The following is a 14061-nucleotide window of genomic DNA, read 5'->3' as shown; positions in this document are numbered from 1 at the left end:
GGGGGTGGCTGGCTGGCTTTATTGAGCGGCTGTTTGTATTGCTGCACTCACTGAATAGCAAACACACTGCGTGTTTACCAGGCACATGGCTTTCAATGGCAGTGCCTTTGGCCCTTCAATGTGTACCAGCCATTAAGTATAATCGGCATAGCTGCCTGATTATGTGATGGTGAGATTTATCATTTATCAAAATATTACTACTTAAGATGTCAAATATCCATGAAATCACAACCACACTCACAAAAGAAGGCATGAACAGGACCATATTTATGCATGTTTTTTAATAAATTAATGTTCATTCAAAATACAGTGCCAAAGGAACATGATGCAGCTGAACATGCTAGTAAGGTTTGACATGAAGCACCTGTGCTCCTGTTCTATAAAGATAAGAGGAAGCTCCTCTCCTCCCCTGACCTCTCCCGCTACTGTTAGTGGTTGCTGGGACGATCTCCGTAGCAACAGCTTTTGGGCATTCCCTCTTCATGACCCAATCAGCAGCAAGATTCCTCAATATTTTCACTCAGAAAAAAACAAAAAAAAAACAGGGAAATGGATGTCTATACACAATCACACTACAGTAATATCAGATATTAAATAATAAAAAAGACACTAATACAAAATAGACCTGGTTACTTTCCCCACACTAAAACAGTTTTTCTTTTTTGTAACATATGAAAAATATATATATTTTTAATATTTATATATATATATATATATATATATATATATATATATATTTCAGCAGCTTGGAAATAAAAATGCATGAGCCCAAATGTATTTTTGGCTGTTCAACTGAGAAGAGCAGAGAGGTGCATGTTTGTGTGGAAGAGACCCGCACTTTCTCCCCCAGAGAGGAAAAAAAGTGAAAAAAAAAAATACATAGAATTCCAGCAATACGTTTTTGGGGGAGAGAAGACCGAGAAAGCAAAGGGAAGAGACTACGGACAGCAAGGTGGGAAGAGTGTGGGCTGGGAGTGGGAAAGACAGTAGGGTGACTGGACCAGCAGCCACCTTTCAACACCCCACCCCAGGCAGACTACATCCCCCTTACCATGCACCACGCACACACGCACGCACACACACAGACACACGCACCCTGTTCTTGCACATGGTTAGCATAGGAGCAAATCATCTGCAGCTCAGTGGAGTAGGAGGGAGAAGAGAGGGAGGAGAGGTTTTGGTACAGTTGCCATAAGGGTCATTCAAAGGAGGTTTGCCACTAAGTGCATCATTGTCATTATCATAATCGTCATCATTGTCTTTAGATTATCACATCATGAAAAGAGAGTATCAGACATGTAATAATACTTGAAGTAGCAATTGACATAAAAAAAAAAAAAAATGTTTCATTTTCTATCTTTGAGACGACTAGTACTTTAAGGGATTACAAGTTGTTTTCTTTTTCTCTTTGTTGACTCGAGGCATAGTTTGGATGATGAAACGGGTTTAAGTGGTGTGATACTGGAGAAGGTTTACCAGAGCTTTGAGGTGCTCAGTTGGGCTGGGTTGAGCTGGTGGGTCCAGGGGTGTGGGGTGGGAGGGCTGCATACTTGGGGCTGATTCAGGGGGCAAGACCCCATTTTGGTATGCATGTCACCAAAGAAGTTTCCTTATAGAGCACAGCAAAGACGGAAAATGCACCCTGGTTATCGGATGAAACGGAGCCTCCCCTTCGCACTTGTTTTGTTCCAAGCGCCTCCCCAAAATCCATTTATGCATTCGCCTGTTTTTCTGTCCATCCACTCACTCCTCAACCTGAGGCACAGTCCAACGCATCGATCACGGTTGAGGAGAGACTTGGGTTTGGTGTCTGTTGGGAAGCACATTGATCAGGGGAGGTGTAAGATGGAGCTATACGTGCGGCAGCGAGACGATCTCCCCGTCGATCTCGATCTCCTCCGCACCATCATTCGAGAACAGGTACGTCGGAGGCTTCCACGGCGACTCCTCCAGGCAGGACGGGTAGAGCTTGCCCACGGCGCAACGGAAGTCCTTGCCCAGGTCCCAGAGCACGCGTTCCGACACCGGCTGCCGCAGGCACCAGCAGTCCCGCTCGCCATCGTACTGGTAGAGTGCGTACTTGGCGCGGTCGTTGAGGTGCGTCTCGCGCATGAAGATGCACAGCTGGTTGAAGAGCACCACGGCGCGCACGCACGGGTCCGAGTAGCGCCGCGCCGGGATGCTAGCCGCCGCGTGCCACTCGTTCTTGCCGACGTCGTACACCTCCACGGTGACGGCCGAGCCATCTAGCGTGCTAGCCTGCGGCCGCGTGCCCGAGTTGCTCACCACATGCAGGCCGCCCACGTAGAAGATCTGGTCGCCCAGGGCGGCGGCCGAGGCGAAGCAGCGACTGGTGCGGCGTGAGGCCATCTCGGCCCACGCGTCGGCGCGTGGGAAGTAGCAGTAGGTGAGGTCGTGGCTCATGACGTAGATGCGCTCGCGAGCCGCCACTGCCGCACTCCAGCTCCAGGCGCACGGCAGCGGGCTCACCATGGTCCACTCGTCGCGCTCGCGGTCGTAGCGCTCCACCGTGCGCCGGTTCAGCTCGCCGCCCACGCTGTCGCCGCCGATGGCGTAGATGTGGCCCTCGCAGTAGACCAGGGCGGGCCGCGTCCGCGCGCACAGCATGGGCGTCTTGACCACCCAGGCGTTCTGCTGAGCGTCGAACCAGAAGAAGCTGTCGGTGGCGCGGTAGGCGGCCTGCAGTTTGCCCGCCTTGCCGTGGCCACTCCCCGCCGCTGCCAGCGGGCTTTTCAGCGGCACCTGACCCCCGGCGATGTAGACGTCGTTGTCCGTGGTGACCAGCGTGCCCACTTTCTGCAGGTCGCCTGGCGGACTGCGCAGCTTGTACACCTTCTCGGCCTGTGGGCTGTAGCACACCACGGCATACTGGGAGCCCACCATAACTTCGCTGCTGTTAGGATGCTCAGCCTCCATGAAGATCAGCATCTCCTCCTTGGTCATGCCCAGACGTGGCTTGAAAAACTTGGGCATGGACTTGTAGAGGCCCTGGACCACCACCGACTTGTCGTTGGGCGGCAGGCCCTGGAACCAGGCGCGCTGCGTCACCTCGGACAGCGCGTCGATGCGGATCTGACTGAGCACGGACGACAGGTGCTGCGAGCGTGTCTCCATGTTGTATTCCAGCCACAGCATGGCGGCCTCCCGCACCGTCTCCTCCTTCTCTACGTTGAGGTTGTCGCTGCTCAGCACGTCCAGCAGCAGCTCGTGCGACAGCTGCAGGAAGGCCTCCTGCCGATAGACCACGGGGAACTTGTGCTCCACCATGCGCTTGGCGCTCTGCTTCAGCTCGCTGCAGCTGAACAGGTCGCCGATGCTCAGCATGCGCACACAGTTATCGGCATTGATCTTCTTGACCAGATAGTCACGACACTGCAGCAGAACGTCCTCCACCTGAGAGACCGCAGAGAGAAGGACAAAAAAAAAAAAAAAACACATCAGGTTTGCTGAGCACTGTTAGAAATTGATGCATCACATTGATTCCCATGGGAGCCCCTGGCATTCACATCAATGTGTCGGGACATCTCAAGGTCAGCTGAGTGCGAGTAGAGGTTTGGTTGAGAGAAATCTCCAGCTAGACTTTTCTTTCTACTGAAATGACCTTTAAAATATAGGCACACACAATAACCATTTGGATGTGCCTTCACACACTCACAAATATTCTCTCTGGAAAACCAGGAGAAGCCGAATCCTAACTAGTGTCTAAAGATATGCTTCCCCATAAACCCCATGAGGTGGATTAGGGCCATTATCATTCCTATTAAATCAGTTAGTCGGTGTCTTTATCTGAGAATCTTTGACATGCAATAACCTGTTGGGCCAGGTCAATATCACTGCACATGGCACATGCAGCTGGTGTCCAATAGTATGTGTAGGGATTGCAAGCTTTGACTTTGTCAGTGCTGAGCTAGGGGGGGAAATGATTACTGTGGGGTTCTGTTGGAGATGTGGAGAGCGTGATCCGCTGGAGGTGGTTACTAACCTGGAGGAAGCACGCCGTCTCGTAGAGCGGCTCCACCGTGCTGTCATTGACGGCCAGGTTGCCCGTGTAAGCGTAGGTGATGATCGTCTGCAGTGTGCCAGGGTCCACATTGCGCAGGTGAACATGAGTCTGTTTGCTTTCACTCAGGCCACTCATGAACATGGCTCTGAAGAGGGAAAAAATCAAATCCAAAATCAAAACCAATTACCATAGGAAGAAAGTACACATGCATATAAACATTAATGTTTAAAATGTCAATACTGAGCGCACATAGGACTACATAAAATACATGTATTCTGTTTAGAGAAAAAGCATCACATTACTAGCTATATTACATAGAAACCTACTGTAGTGATTTCAATCATTCACATTTGTGCCAATTAGAAAACTGCGTAGATAGATAATGCAGTGATATTACAATACCACAGTAACTTCAAGTACCCCAACATGACTAACATCAGGGGGCCTGACACGACATCAGTCCAGTTGATCATAAAAATTGTATTATTAAAAAAATTCTACATCTGTAGTTAAAAAGAGGACCATTTTTAAATTCGGTGTAGCCCATTCCGAGAAATGTATATTGTTACATTAATTGTTAAAGCAACACCAAAGAACTTTTCCTCTGTCGCACGCACGCCATTTGTTTATCCAGCACCGGCTTTGCAAATAAAGATGTCCACAGACAAGGTAGAATATGTTGCATGATTTTATAAAAATACGATGTATTGCGACATCATGCAAGTCAAATTTGCAGTCTCTTATGTCTCATTCCAATTTTGAAAACATTATTTTAAGGTACAAAAAACTCTTTGGTGTTACTTTAATTGTATATAGTCTCAAGATTCTATTCCAAGACTTGGAATTGAAAGTAATCAACCAACTACACCAATCACACACAAACAGGGCAGGGTATTGGCACCGATGGCCCATGGGTTGAGACAAAAAAAGGCGATGAAGGGAAACGGGGAGGAGGTGGAATGACAGAAGAAGGAGAGGAAAGAGGATAAGAGAGGAGAGCAACAGCAGGAAAGAAGCGATGGGAAGTGGTGCTGGTGGGAGTGGAAGTGGGAACGAGCAGCAAGCAAGCAGTAAATGTGTCAAGGCTGAGCTGGGAAAGTGTGGGGCAAGTAAGGCCAGGCCTGCACCTATGAGCATGTAAAATTGACACCGGTCAACAAAGCCTGCTTGATTAAAGTTTGTGTGTGTCTGGAGATTGAAAGGAAAAGGAGTTCACTAATCAGCAGCTGTTACGGACACCAGCTACAAGAGGAATGCTATCCCTTGTTAGATCATGTGAAGGCAAAATGGTATCGCACCAAGATGACCTATTGCAAACTGACGCGTTGACAAAACTGACTTGTAAGTGTCAAAAGTAAGGTCAACTTGCACAATGGTCACTATTTTTTTATTAGGTCTGCTCAAATTAAAGAAGGTAAATCAGAAGATGGATGATCATGCATCTCAGAAACAATCATGCATCTCAGATTATTCTGAATAACACATCATAGACAGACAACATGCACTAAATGCACCAACATACACAAACAAAACAGTTCTACAACAGAATCTTACCTGAAGTAGGAACTACAGGTGGCCAGCACCATTTTGTGGCAGGGGAACTCATTGTCCTCCACCAGTAGTGTGATGTCAGTGAGGAGCTTGTGCTCGTAGAAGAACTTGAGCTGCTCCAGCACGGAGACAGCGTAGTCTGTGTTTACCGGCCGGCGCTCTCCCAGATCCGACATGCTCGCGTCCCATGAGTCGCGCCCCAGCTTCAGGAGTCTAGCGTGTGCCGGACCTAACCGGACCCCAAGCCCAACAGGAAACAAAAAGATTTTAAAAAATTGGGAAATCGGAATCACGTTTGGGGGGGGGGGGAGAAAACACTCCAACTCTATGGTGATCCCCAGCACAGCCTCAGTTGATCCAGATCCAGTAGGTAAAAAAGAAAAACTATGCAGGATATCAAGTGTCCACTAGAAATTCTACAGGAATACAGAAAGTGAAGGTGTACAGCAGACTGCACTTAATTCCCCAGTCTTATTTCTATCATCATTGTTTTCAGCATAGGCACAGAGTTCCGTTCTCTCTCCAGAAAAAAAAGAACAGAGAGAGAACAGAAAAAAAGTCCTCTTCAGTTGCCGTGTCAGCTCCGACGCAGTTTGGCCAGAGAGCAGAGTGAGAGGTTAGGTCAGTGCTAATCGATGCAGTAATTCCCTCAGTCAGGACGAACCGTCTGGACTGGCTGGCCTGCTGTCTGCCTTGAAGGTGAGGGGGGGGGCAAAGGACCTGGAGGTAGAGAGGAAGCAAAGGGATGCCGCTACATCAGTGCGTCTCCACATTCAGGATCCTGTGTAGGACAAAGGACAAGCACAGATGACAATCAGAAAACTGGACACGACTGGGCATCCTACAAACATGCAACAGTCTCCTGAATATAACTGTTTTTCTGCTTCTATGTAAATGGATCAAGGCAATTTATGATGAATGTCTGAAAAGTGGCATGATATTAAATGTGTCCAGTAGAATTGAAATAAATATCACACAGCATGAAACTCATTTTAAAAAAAACACACCAATTCTCAACATTAACCTGACACGATCTTTGCGTAGACATATACTGTAGCACTGCCACCCTCCTCCTTTCCCACTGCCCTCAGTCTGCCTTTCTGTTCCTATCTCTTTCTCACTGTCAACTCAGCACATATCCAGGATCCCTTCCGCATAAGAAAAATGCACAGTCAACAGTCCTCGGCTGTTGGCAGGTCATCTGCTAGCCTCGCAGCCCCTACATCACTGTATCTTGCTGGCTGAGCCTTCAGCCGGTCCACCGTGCCAGCTAGCCAGCATAACTGTGGGTGTGTGATAGAACAAGGCGCACTAACGCAGACAATTAGGAAAACGCTACTAGTCTACGTTATGTTATTAATCAATGAAGTTTGAAAGAGTGCAAAAAGGGATGCATCCTCCTTTGCCCATTTTGCAACCCACCATGATGGGTATTTTTGGCATATGGTCAAGCCACTGTCAATTTTTCTGAACCAAATACTGGCATCCCAGCCCAACCCTCTTCACTTGGTTGGATACTACAAGACAGTGGTGCAGCCAACTGATTGATGACTGCAAAACTACCGTTTTCTTCAGATATATATATATATATTTATATATATGTATATATATATATATATATATATATATATATATATATATATATATATATATATATCTGAAGAAAACGGTAGTTTTGCAGTCATCAAACAGTTGCTATATATATATATATATATATATGAGACACAGTAATATGAAATAGGCCATATGCCCTTCATTCCAAGGTTTTCATTTCAGTATTCAAACATTTAATGTTTATATTGCTACATATTCAAGTATATAATAAAGACAATAAGAGAACGGATGGAGGGGGGCACTTAGTGATGGGTTTTGTAGCTACAACAAACTAGGCTACAAACACCTCGCTTGACCACAGCTTCACTGAAAGCCAGCAGCATATCATTCGCAGGCTTCCGGTTAGAACGTTAACTAACGACCGCCACGAGTCTATCCGCATACACCATGCGCCAAATACTACAAGTAGCAAAACTGAATTATTACTATACAATGAATCACCAATGGTCACTGCATTGTACGGTAGGGCAATTGTTGGATACAGCATTGTTTCCCGCTAGGTGATTAACATCATATCATCTTTGCGACTACTATCAGCAATATCAACCCAAGAAAGCGGGTAGACCGTTAACGTTAGCTGACTACGATGGCTAACAAATAAACCTGAATCACGACTGATGAAATGTCAAAGGATCTCACAATGAAAGTGATGGGTAATTACCATTATAAAGAAAAAAGGTTACAAAGTCAGTCGCATCTGAATATCCATAGTTGCTATGTTTATGATCAGACACATTTGAGGATCAGGCGAGTATGGTGCATTATGTTACTGACGAGACTACTCCCATTTCTCTCTCTACCGACCGACCTAACGTTATCAGTCTAACGTGAGATTATTTTACGTTATTATTATAGCAGGGTGTGGACTATTCAGAGTGTCTTAATATGTACCCAACTGATGTAGGCTATTCAGACAGCTGGATTGCATTAGCTGAGTAACTAAAATGACCAGCATATCATAGCTAGCTGAAATCAAAATGAGGTAACGTTAGCATTAACGTTACCTAGTTAGCAAACATTGCCAAGGATGCCACCTTGTCCAGGAATCCAATGTTAGTTAATACTACCACACATTTAACACATATCTAGCTACTTTTGTGCACATTGTGTTTAAAAGAACACAATGTACCCAAGATTAACATGACCGAGAATCAAGCTAGCTAAGTATACGTCAGGTTTCCTAAAAAACGCTCGTCCCCATACCGCTAGTTAGCCTTCTAGCTAGCCATCTAACGTCAGTGTGTGCTTCATCTGCTAAGTAGCTAGCTAGCTAACACTTAACGTAGCTGGTCACTGCCCCATTTTCACCCACCACCAAAAACATCCAGTACCCACACCCCTTCCCCCAAACATGGATTATCGGAAAGGCCTTAGCCAGCTGGCTAGCAATGTATAATTAAATATATTAACTACATCGTTACCTTTCGCGAGTAATCTTTAGATATCCAAATTCTTTGATGGGTTTTGCCGGGTGTCGGCCACTGTATTTCCACCAAAACAAGTGTCCAGTTATATTTCAATAGGAGCTAGTGCTACAGAGACAGATCAGCAGATGCGGCTGCTGCTCTTCCCTTCCGGGTCCCCCTTCTCGGGCAGTCAAGACTTAATACACCCACGCATACACATAGCCAGCTAACGTTAATGTTACATCAAATAATAAGCCAAGCCAATTCAATTCAGACAACCTGCTTATAGTTACATTTTAACTATTTGTTATATTGATCACAACGTAACCGTCTGTTAGTAGTCGTGCTAACTCAAAAGCTAACGTTAACTTGCATGGAGTGGGATAAGATTATGCATTAGCATTACGCTGTTACTAGCCAGCTGTCTACACTTACGACGATACCGCTGGAGATCGATAGCTACCTTGATATGCACCCAAGCTAGGTGGAAACCGTTACATTGATGGTTTGCAAGTGATTCAAGCTACCATGGCCATAAACCTAGCGTAACGCTACTCTGCTTCTTTGATTATCTGAAAAGGCATTTTTCTTACTGTAAGAGATGTTTCCATAAATGTAGGTTATCTGCTTTCTTCCAGCCGTTAAACAAAGTATGAGCTCCGGAAACCGAATTTACACAATTACGGCGAGAGGCGACTAGCAGGAAGCCTCTATTAACCGCGCAAGCGCCTTACAAGACAACAGGGGCTAAACGAGGATACTGGGCATGCGCCCAAGATTTGTAGCACATCAGCAAGGATTGTCTGCCCTCTGCTGGAAAATACTTCTGTCATTTTATTTAGGCCTACAACTGAAATTAAATATTTATAAACATGCGTGTTCGTCTTATTTCTGTGGAGATCATATTAACACTATATCGTTTTTGTACGTTCGTGCTATTAGAAATTCGCTTAAAGACAGTCAATCAGGGAACAATCAGGAAACAGGTGTATCTTATAAAAGTCACTAATTGCTGTGAAACTGCGAGAATTATTTAGCTAACAGAGGTCCTTGTACTAACCACGACAAGGTGGCAAAAGAATAATATTTATGTATGTTTTAATTAATTGTGTATATATATATAAAAAAAAACTCGCAATTCCTTTTCGCTTTATCCTAACTTGGAAGACTCCAGTGTCTTCTTGCGGCTAAATTAAAACATGGACGGTAATGCTTTACACAATTGGTTATGATTCAAGTAAATGTAAAACATCAGATATGGTTTCGTGTGTCTGCAAGTGAAATCCAAGTGTAAATCAGTTGCTAGCCCTTAAAGCACAGTGGACACATTTCGAATGTGTTTCACGGTGGGAATCTGAATAGGCAGGTTAGGTTTATGTAAATTGTTACAAAATAATTTCTTCTTGCAGAGGCGAATCAATCTTCACAATCAGTGGCAAGCGGTCAGTCGCAGCAACGGCCTGTCAGTCATCCACGACCATTTTGCTATGTACAGCCACCCTCTCAACCTTATAACTCGTACCAGTGGCATACAAACAACCCATACAACCACTACAACTTCCCCGGATCAGGTTTGGTTATCACTACTGAAGCTTAACATTGTTAGCCTACTGCAAAAAAGACCAGTGGCATGTCAACTCTAATGTTAATGTACTCATTTTGCATTTAAATTTGGCACTAATGTTGCTATTGCTTTCACCAGGTTTACCTTTCGGACGTACATGCTTCTCTCCCTACTCTTATATGCAGTATCCAGGATATGTCATGCCTCATGCTCCAGTGCATCTCCTTGACTACAGAAGAATGTATGACCCTCACTTCAACCCTGCAGCATATGACACTGTTCGTCGCCACCATCACCATAGCAATGTGTCGAGGGAGACCACCTGCTCTGGTGCCCAGACAGACCCCAGTGATGCTTTGAACAAACTGATTGAGTGCCTGGATAAACTCCGTGCAAGCGAGACCTCCTCTGAACGAGAGCTAGACTCAGGCGTCATCTCTCCGACATCTGGAGTCTGTTCATTGAGAGATGAGTCGAAAAAAGAGGAACCAGAAGAGGGTAATAAGCAAGAGCCAATACGCACCCAGATTCCCCCAGCATCTGCTGGGGCTTTGTTCAACAATGCGACCACATCTGCGTGCGAATCAAATACCAGTCAGAGACAGCGGGAGGGCTGGTCAATGGATTCAGATGGTGAGCCACCTCTGGACACTTCATCTGTTCGTGAGAAGCATGAGCTTGAGGAGGAGGAGGATGAGGAAGAGAATGACAATGATGTACATTTTCATTTTTGTCATACTGAAAAGCAAGTCTTGACCTCTGACTATCCACAAGATCATCCTGTTTGCTGTGGAGAAACCAAGAGCTCCTCATTTGAAGGGTTTCATTCCCACATTGACTCCAGTCAAGGGCCTGAAGATGGCATGATACAAGGCACAGAGGAGATCTACAGGGTAGTCCCTCAGAGTGAAGCAAGAACGGCAACCAAGGAGTCTGACATGGATGATGGTGATGACCTTGACCTGCCATACCGAATTGTTCATCTGCCTTTTGGCAGGGTGCTTTCTGCTGGAGTCATTCAGAAGAACCTTCCTGTCAAGGCTCCCTCCGCTGTCCCTCCACTCTCCCTTGGCAATCCCTTCTATTATAGCTATTGTCCCCCACAGCTGGCCCATGAGCGCTTGAGTGTCCTTAGCCCCTCTCTGGACGAGCTGTCCTCGAGGGATGAGATGTTTTCCACTGACCTTGACGACATGGATCTGTTTCCAGGTCACGTGTACACTGGGGGAAGACGGCCTGAATTGACTGCCATGGAAGTGCAAAAGCCAGCGCTGACTGAGAGTGGCACCATGCGCCTCAGGAAGTATACATGTGCCACGTGTGGCCTTCGGGTGCCCAAGAGGATGGTCACAACAGAAGCACACATCTCTGGAGCTTATTGCTGCGATGACCAGGGTGACTCCGATGAAGGTGCCGTATATGAAGCTGATAAAGTAGAAAGTATAAAGTCCTGTTCAAGGAATATTAGAAAGAAGGCCCCCACCTGTCGAACCTTAAAGTCCAAATGTCTCCAACACCGAACAAAACCTAGTTCTAGGAGGTTGTACTGCAGAGCGAAAACTGATCACCAAGGACAGTCAGAATGTAAGGCTTGGGACTATCCAATGCACAAGTGCTGTGAAGAATTGGCTGCTATGACTGAGAGGAGCCATAGACATGAGCCCAGAGAGGAACAACATAGACCATGCAGGGGTAACCATTTTATCAATGACTATCATTATTGTGAATTTATTATTATTTCATAATTAAGTGAATGCCACCTTTGTTTTAAGCCCTCATGTTTAAATTATTCTGTCATATGAAATGTTAGTAGGTAGTCTTCGATCTTTGCATCAGTGGTGTATATTCTCACTTTCAAACATTGAAATAGTTTAAGATGTGGCATAAGTGTAGTCAGAAAGTTCTGTATACTTTGTTTCTGGCCTCTCCCTCAGAGAAACAGTGGAGAGAAGGTGAGGGTCGGCACCAGGACTGTCGAGAGACTGGAGGTGGAAAGGGTTCAGTTAAACCCCCAAAAGTTCAACCTTTGCCACAGAAACAAGGTACAGTTTTTACTTTGTTTTTCCCCCCGAATTGGTTACTAAAGTGCTGATATGATTTATAGATTTGTTTCTTTGATTTTCCATTTTCATAAAGTATGATCTACAAAATTCTTTTGTCAATGTTATTCTAAAAACCCAACTGTGGCAGCATGGCTATAGGATTGAAATGAATGTGGGCTACTTTAGGTGAATTGGCCAGGTTCCAGTATATAAATCTAGCCTAACACAATGAAAAATCTTTTAGTAGAACTAGGCTTAATCCTCTGTGTGGGGAAACCTTCCCCATGTTTGCTCTGTGCAGTGCTGCAATTGCACTCCATCCTTCAGCACTCCATCTGTGGATGAAGTCATTCCCTGAAGTTGCATTGCCTCAGGGCCCATGTGTAACTCCTGGTCAATGTTGTACCCTCTCATTTAGCTTTGAGTCAGACCTTTTACAAACCCAGCCAGCAGCCTCCTTTGTTCATGTAATTACTTCAGTTAGGCTACAACTGACTGAGGAACAAAGGTATCGACTGAAATCTCTAGGAACAGACTGTCCGTAGGGGAAATGTTTTTGTTTTTTCACTTAATCTTATGAATAATTCAATTAAAAATTTCAGCAAGGAGGGTCCAGAGGAGATCTGTGGCTAAGCCACAACTGTGTAAGAACTCAAAAAACCAAAACCCAGAGAACGACAAAGAAGAGGAGGAAGATGAGGGAGAGGAAATAGAGCTGCCTTAGTTTCACGTCGGAATTGGTAAAATACACTGTAGAGAGAACTTGATTTTAATATGTGAGAAGCCAGTAAAATGTGACTAACTCTATTCTCTCTCATCCTTTTAGGGAGCACAAAATGGAAGAACATGATGTCCACATAAATTCACAAAGGGTTTTGCGGCAATGGATGAATTTACAGAGAGGGTCACAGTAGTCACTGAAAAATGCACAGAATACCATAATCTTTGAGTTTGATCAAATTTTGTAAAATAATTTGCACTATGCTAGTTACAATACTTTCATTTTGGTGTAAGGTTATTATGGCACTTATGAATAAAATGTTTTGTTATCATCTTGCTCTTTGAACATTTAGTTTCCCTGGCTGTAATGCTTTGCAGTGAAGATGGCATTAAAATATTTGCAATTCTCACAGATTTGAATCCAATATGTTTTTGTTGAACACTGCTCCCCCTTTGTATGTTAATTATGCATAATTTCAAAAAAATGTTTGCTATTATACGGTTTACTATGATACTATTCTTTACATCCTAAAGAAGACATGAATCAAACCCTCTGTCCCTGAGTGATGAGGCCATTTTAGCTATAACAAACATGACTGTGTATGTGTGACTGCCATTACATTTATCACTTGTGGTATTTATCCTTTGTTCTTGAATTGCGCCATTCAATTATTTAAGATCTTTAATGGTGGCTAAGTAACAAAGGTTGATGAATTTTCTCAACATACTGGGGTTTCCAAAGTGTGTAGAATCCCCTATCTTGTAAGTGCAAAATCCAGGCAACTACATTTAAAAATGACAGTGACATGCGCCAAAGGTAGTTGGTTAAATAGTCATTCTCAACCCTGTTCCTGCCACGCCTACCTAGCTAAACTGATGAGCATTCTTGATCAGCTGAACACACCTGATATAGGTCATCAAGGTCATTGTGGTGACACTGATATCAATCAGGTGTGCTTGCTGTAGGATGAGAGATTAATGTATGCAAAGTAGGGGGACCACCAACCTCCAGGACCACGACTCAGAATGCAATGAAATAAATGATTGATTTGAACACATCTGTAGGTGTCAATAATGTGTGGGTTTATGCTGAAATGCTAAATCTATATTGCAGAAGTAGTTACAAAATGATATGTGTGA

At 44.7% G+C, this 14061-nt stretch overlaps 2 protein-coding genes across 3 annotated transcripts; one reads left to right on the top strand and one right to left on the bottom strand.

Moving 5' to 3' along the window:
- Positions 1–264: 264 nt before the first annotated feature.
- Positions 265–9441, bottom strand: kbtbd2 (kelch repeat and BTB (POZ) domain containing 2). Of its 2 annotated transcripts, none has more exons than XM_048265956.1 (5): positions 9189–9441; positions 6240–6356; positions 5579–5804; positions 4004–4169; positions 265–3414 (listed from the first exon to the last, which is right to left on the bottom strand). In XM_048265956.1, exons 2-5 carry the CDS (start codon positions 6346–6348, stop codon positions 1852–1854), a joined length of 2064 nt encoding a protein of 687 aa, XP_048121913.1. In that variant the 5' UTR covers positions 6349–6356; positions 9189–9441; the 3' UTR covers positions 265–1851. The 2 variants fall into 2 exon arrangements, with proteins under 2 accessions (XP_048121913.1, XP_048121914.1); XM_048265957.1 differs by lacking the exon at positions 9189–9441 and adding an exon at positions 8611–9170.
- Positions 9442–9638: 197 nt separating this feature from the next.
- Positions 9639–13335, top strand: LOC125309208 (bucky ball-like). Its single transcript, XM_048265955.1, has 6 exons — positions 9639–9801; positions 10005–10166; positions 10298–11851; positions 12094–12201; positions 12804–12941; positions 13028–13335. The coding sequence occupies exons 1-5, from the start codon at positions 9795–9797 to the stop codon at positions 12923–12925; spliced, it is 1953 nt and encodes a 650-aa protein (XP_048121912.1). The 5' UTR covers positions 9639–9794; the 3' UTR covers positions 12926–12941; positions 13028–13335.
- The last annotated feature ends 726 nt before the right edge of the window (positions 13336–14061 follow it).

Source organism: Alosa alosa, chromosome 16 (assembly GCF_017589495.1).
Source record: "Alosa alosa isolate M-15738 ecotype Scorff River chromosome 16, AALO_Geno_1.1, whole genome shotgun sequence".
Taxonomy (NCBI): domain Eukaryota; kingdom Metazoa; phylum Chordata; class Actinopteri; order Clupeiformes; family Clupeidae; genus Alosa; species Alosa alosa.
This window is presented reverse-complemented; position numbering and strand designations above follow the sequence as displayed.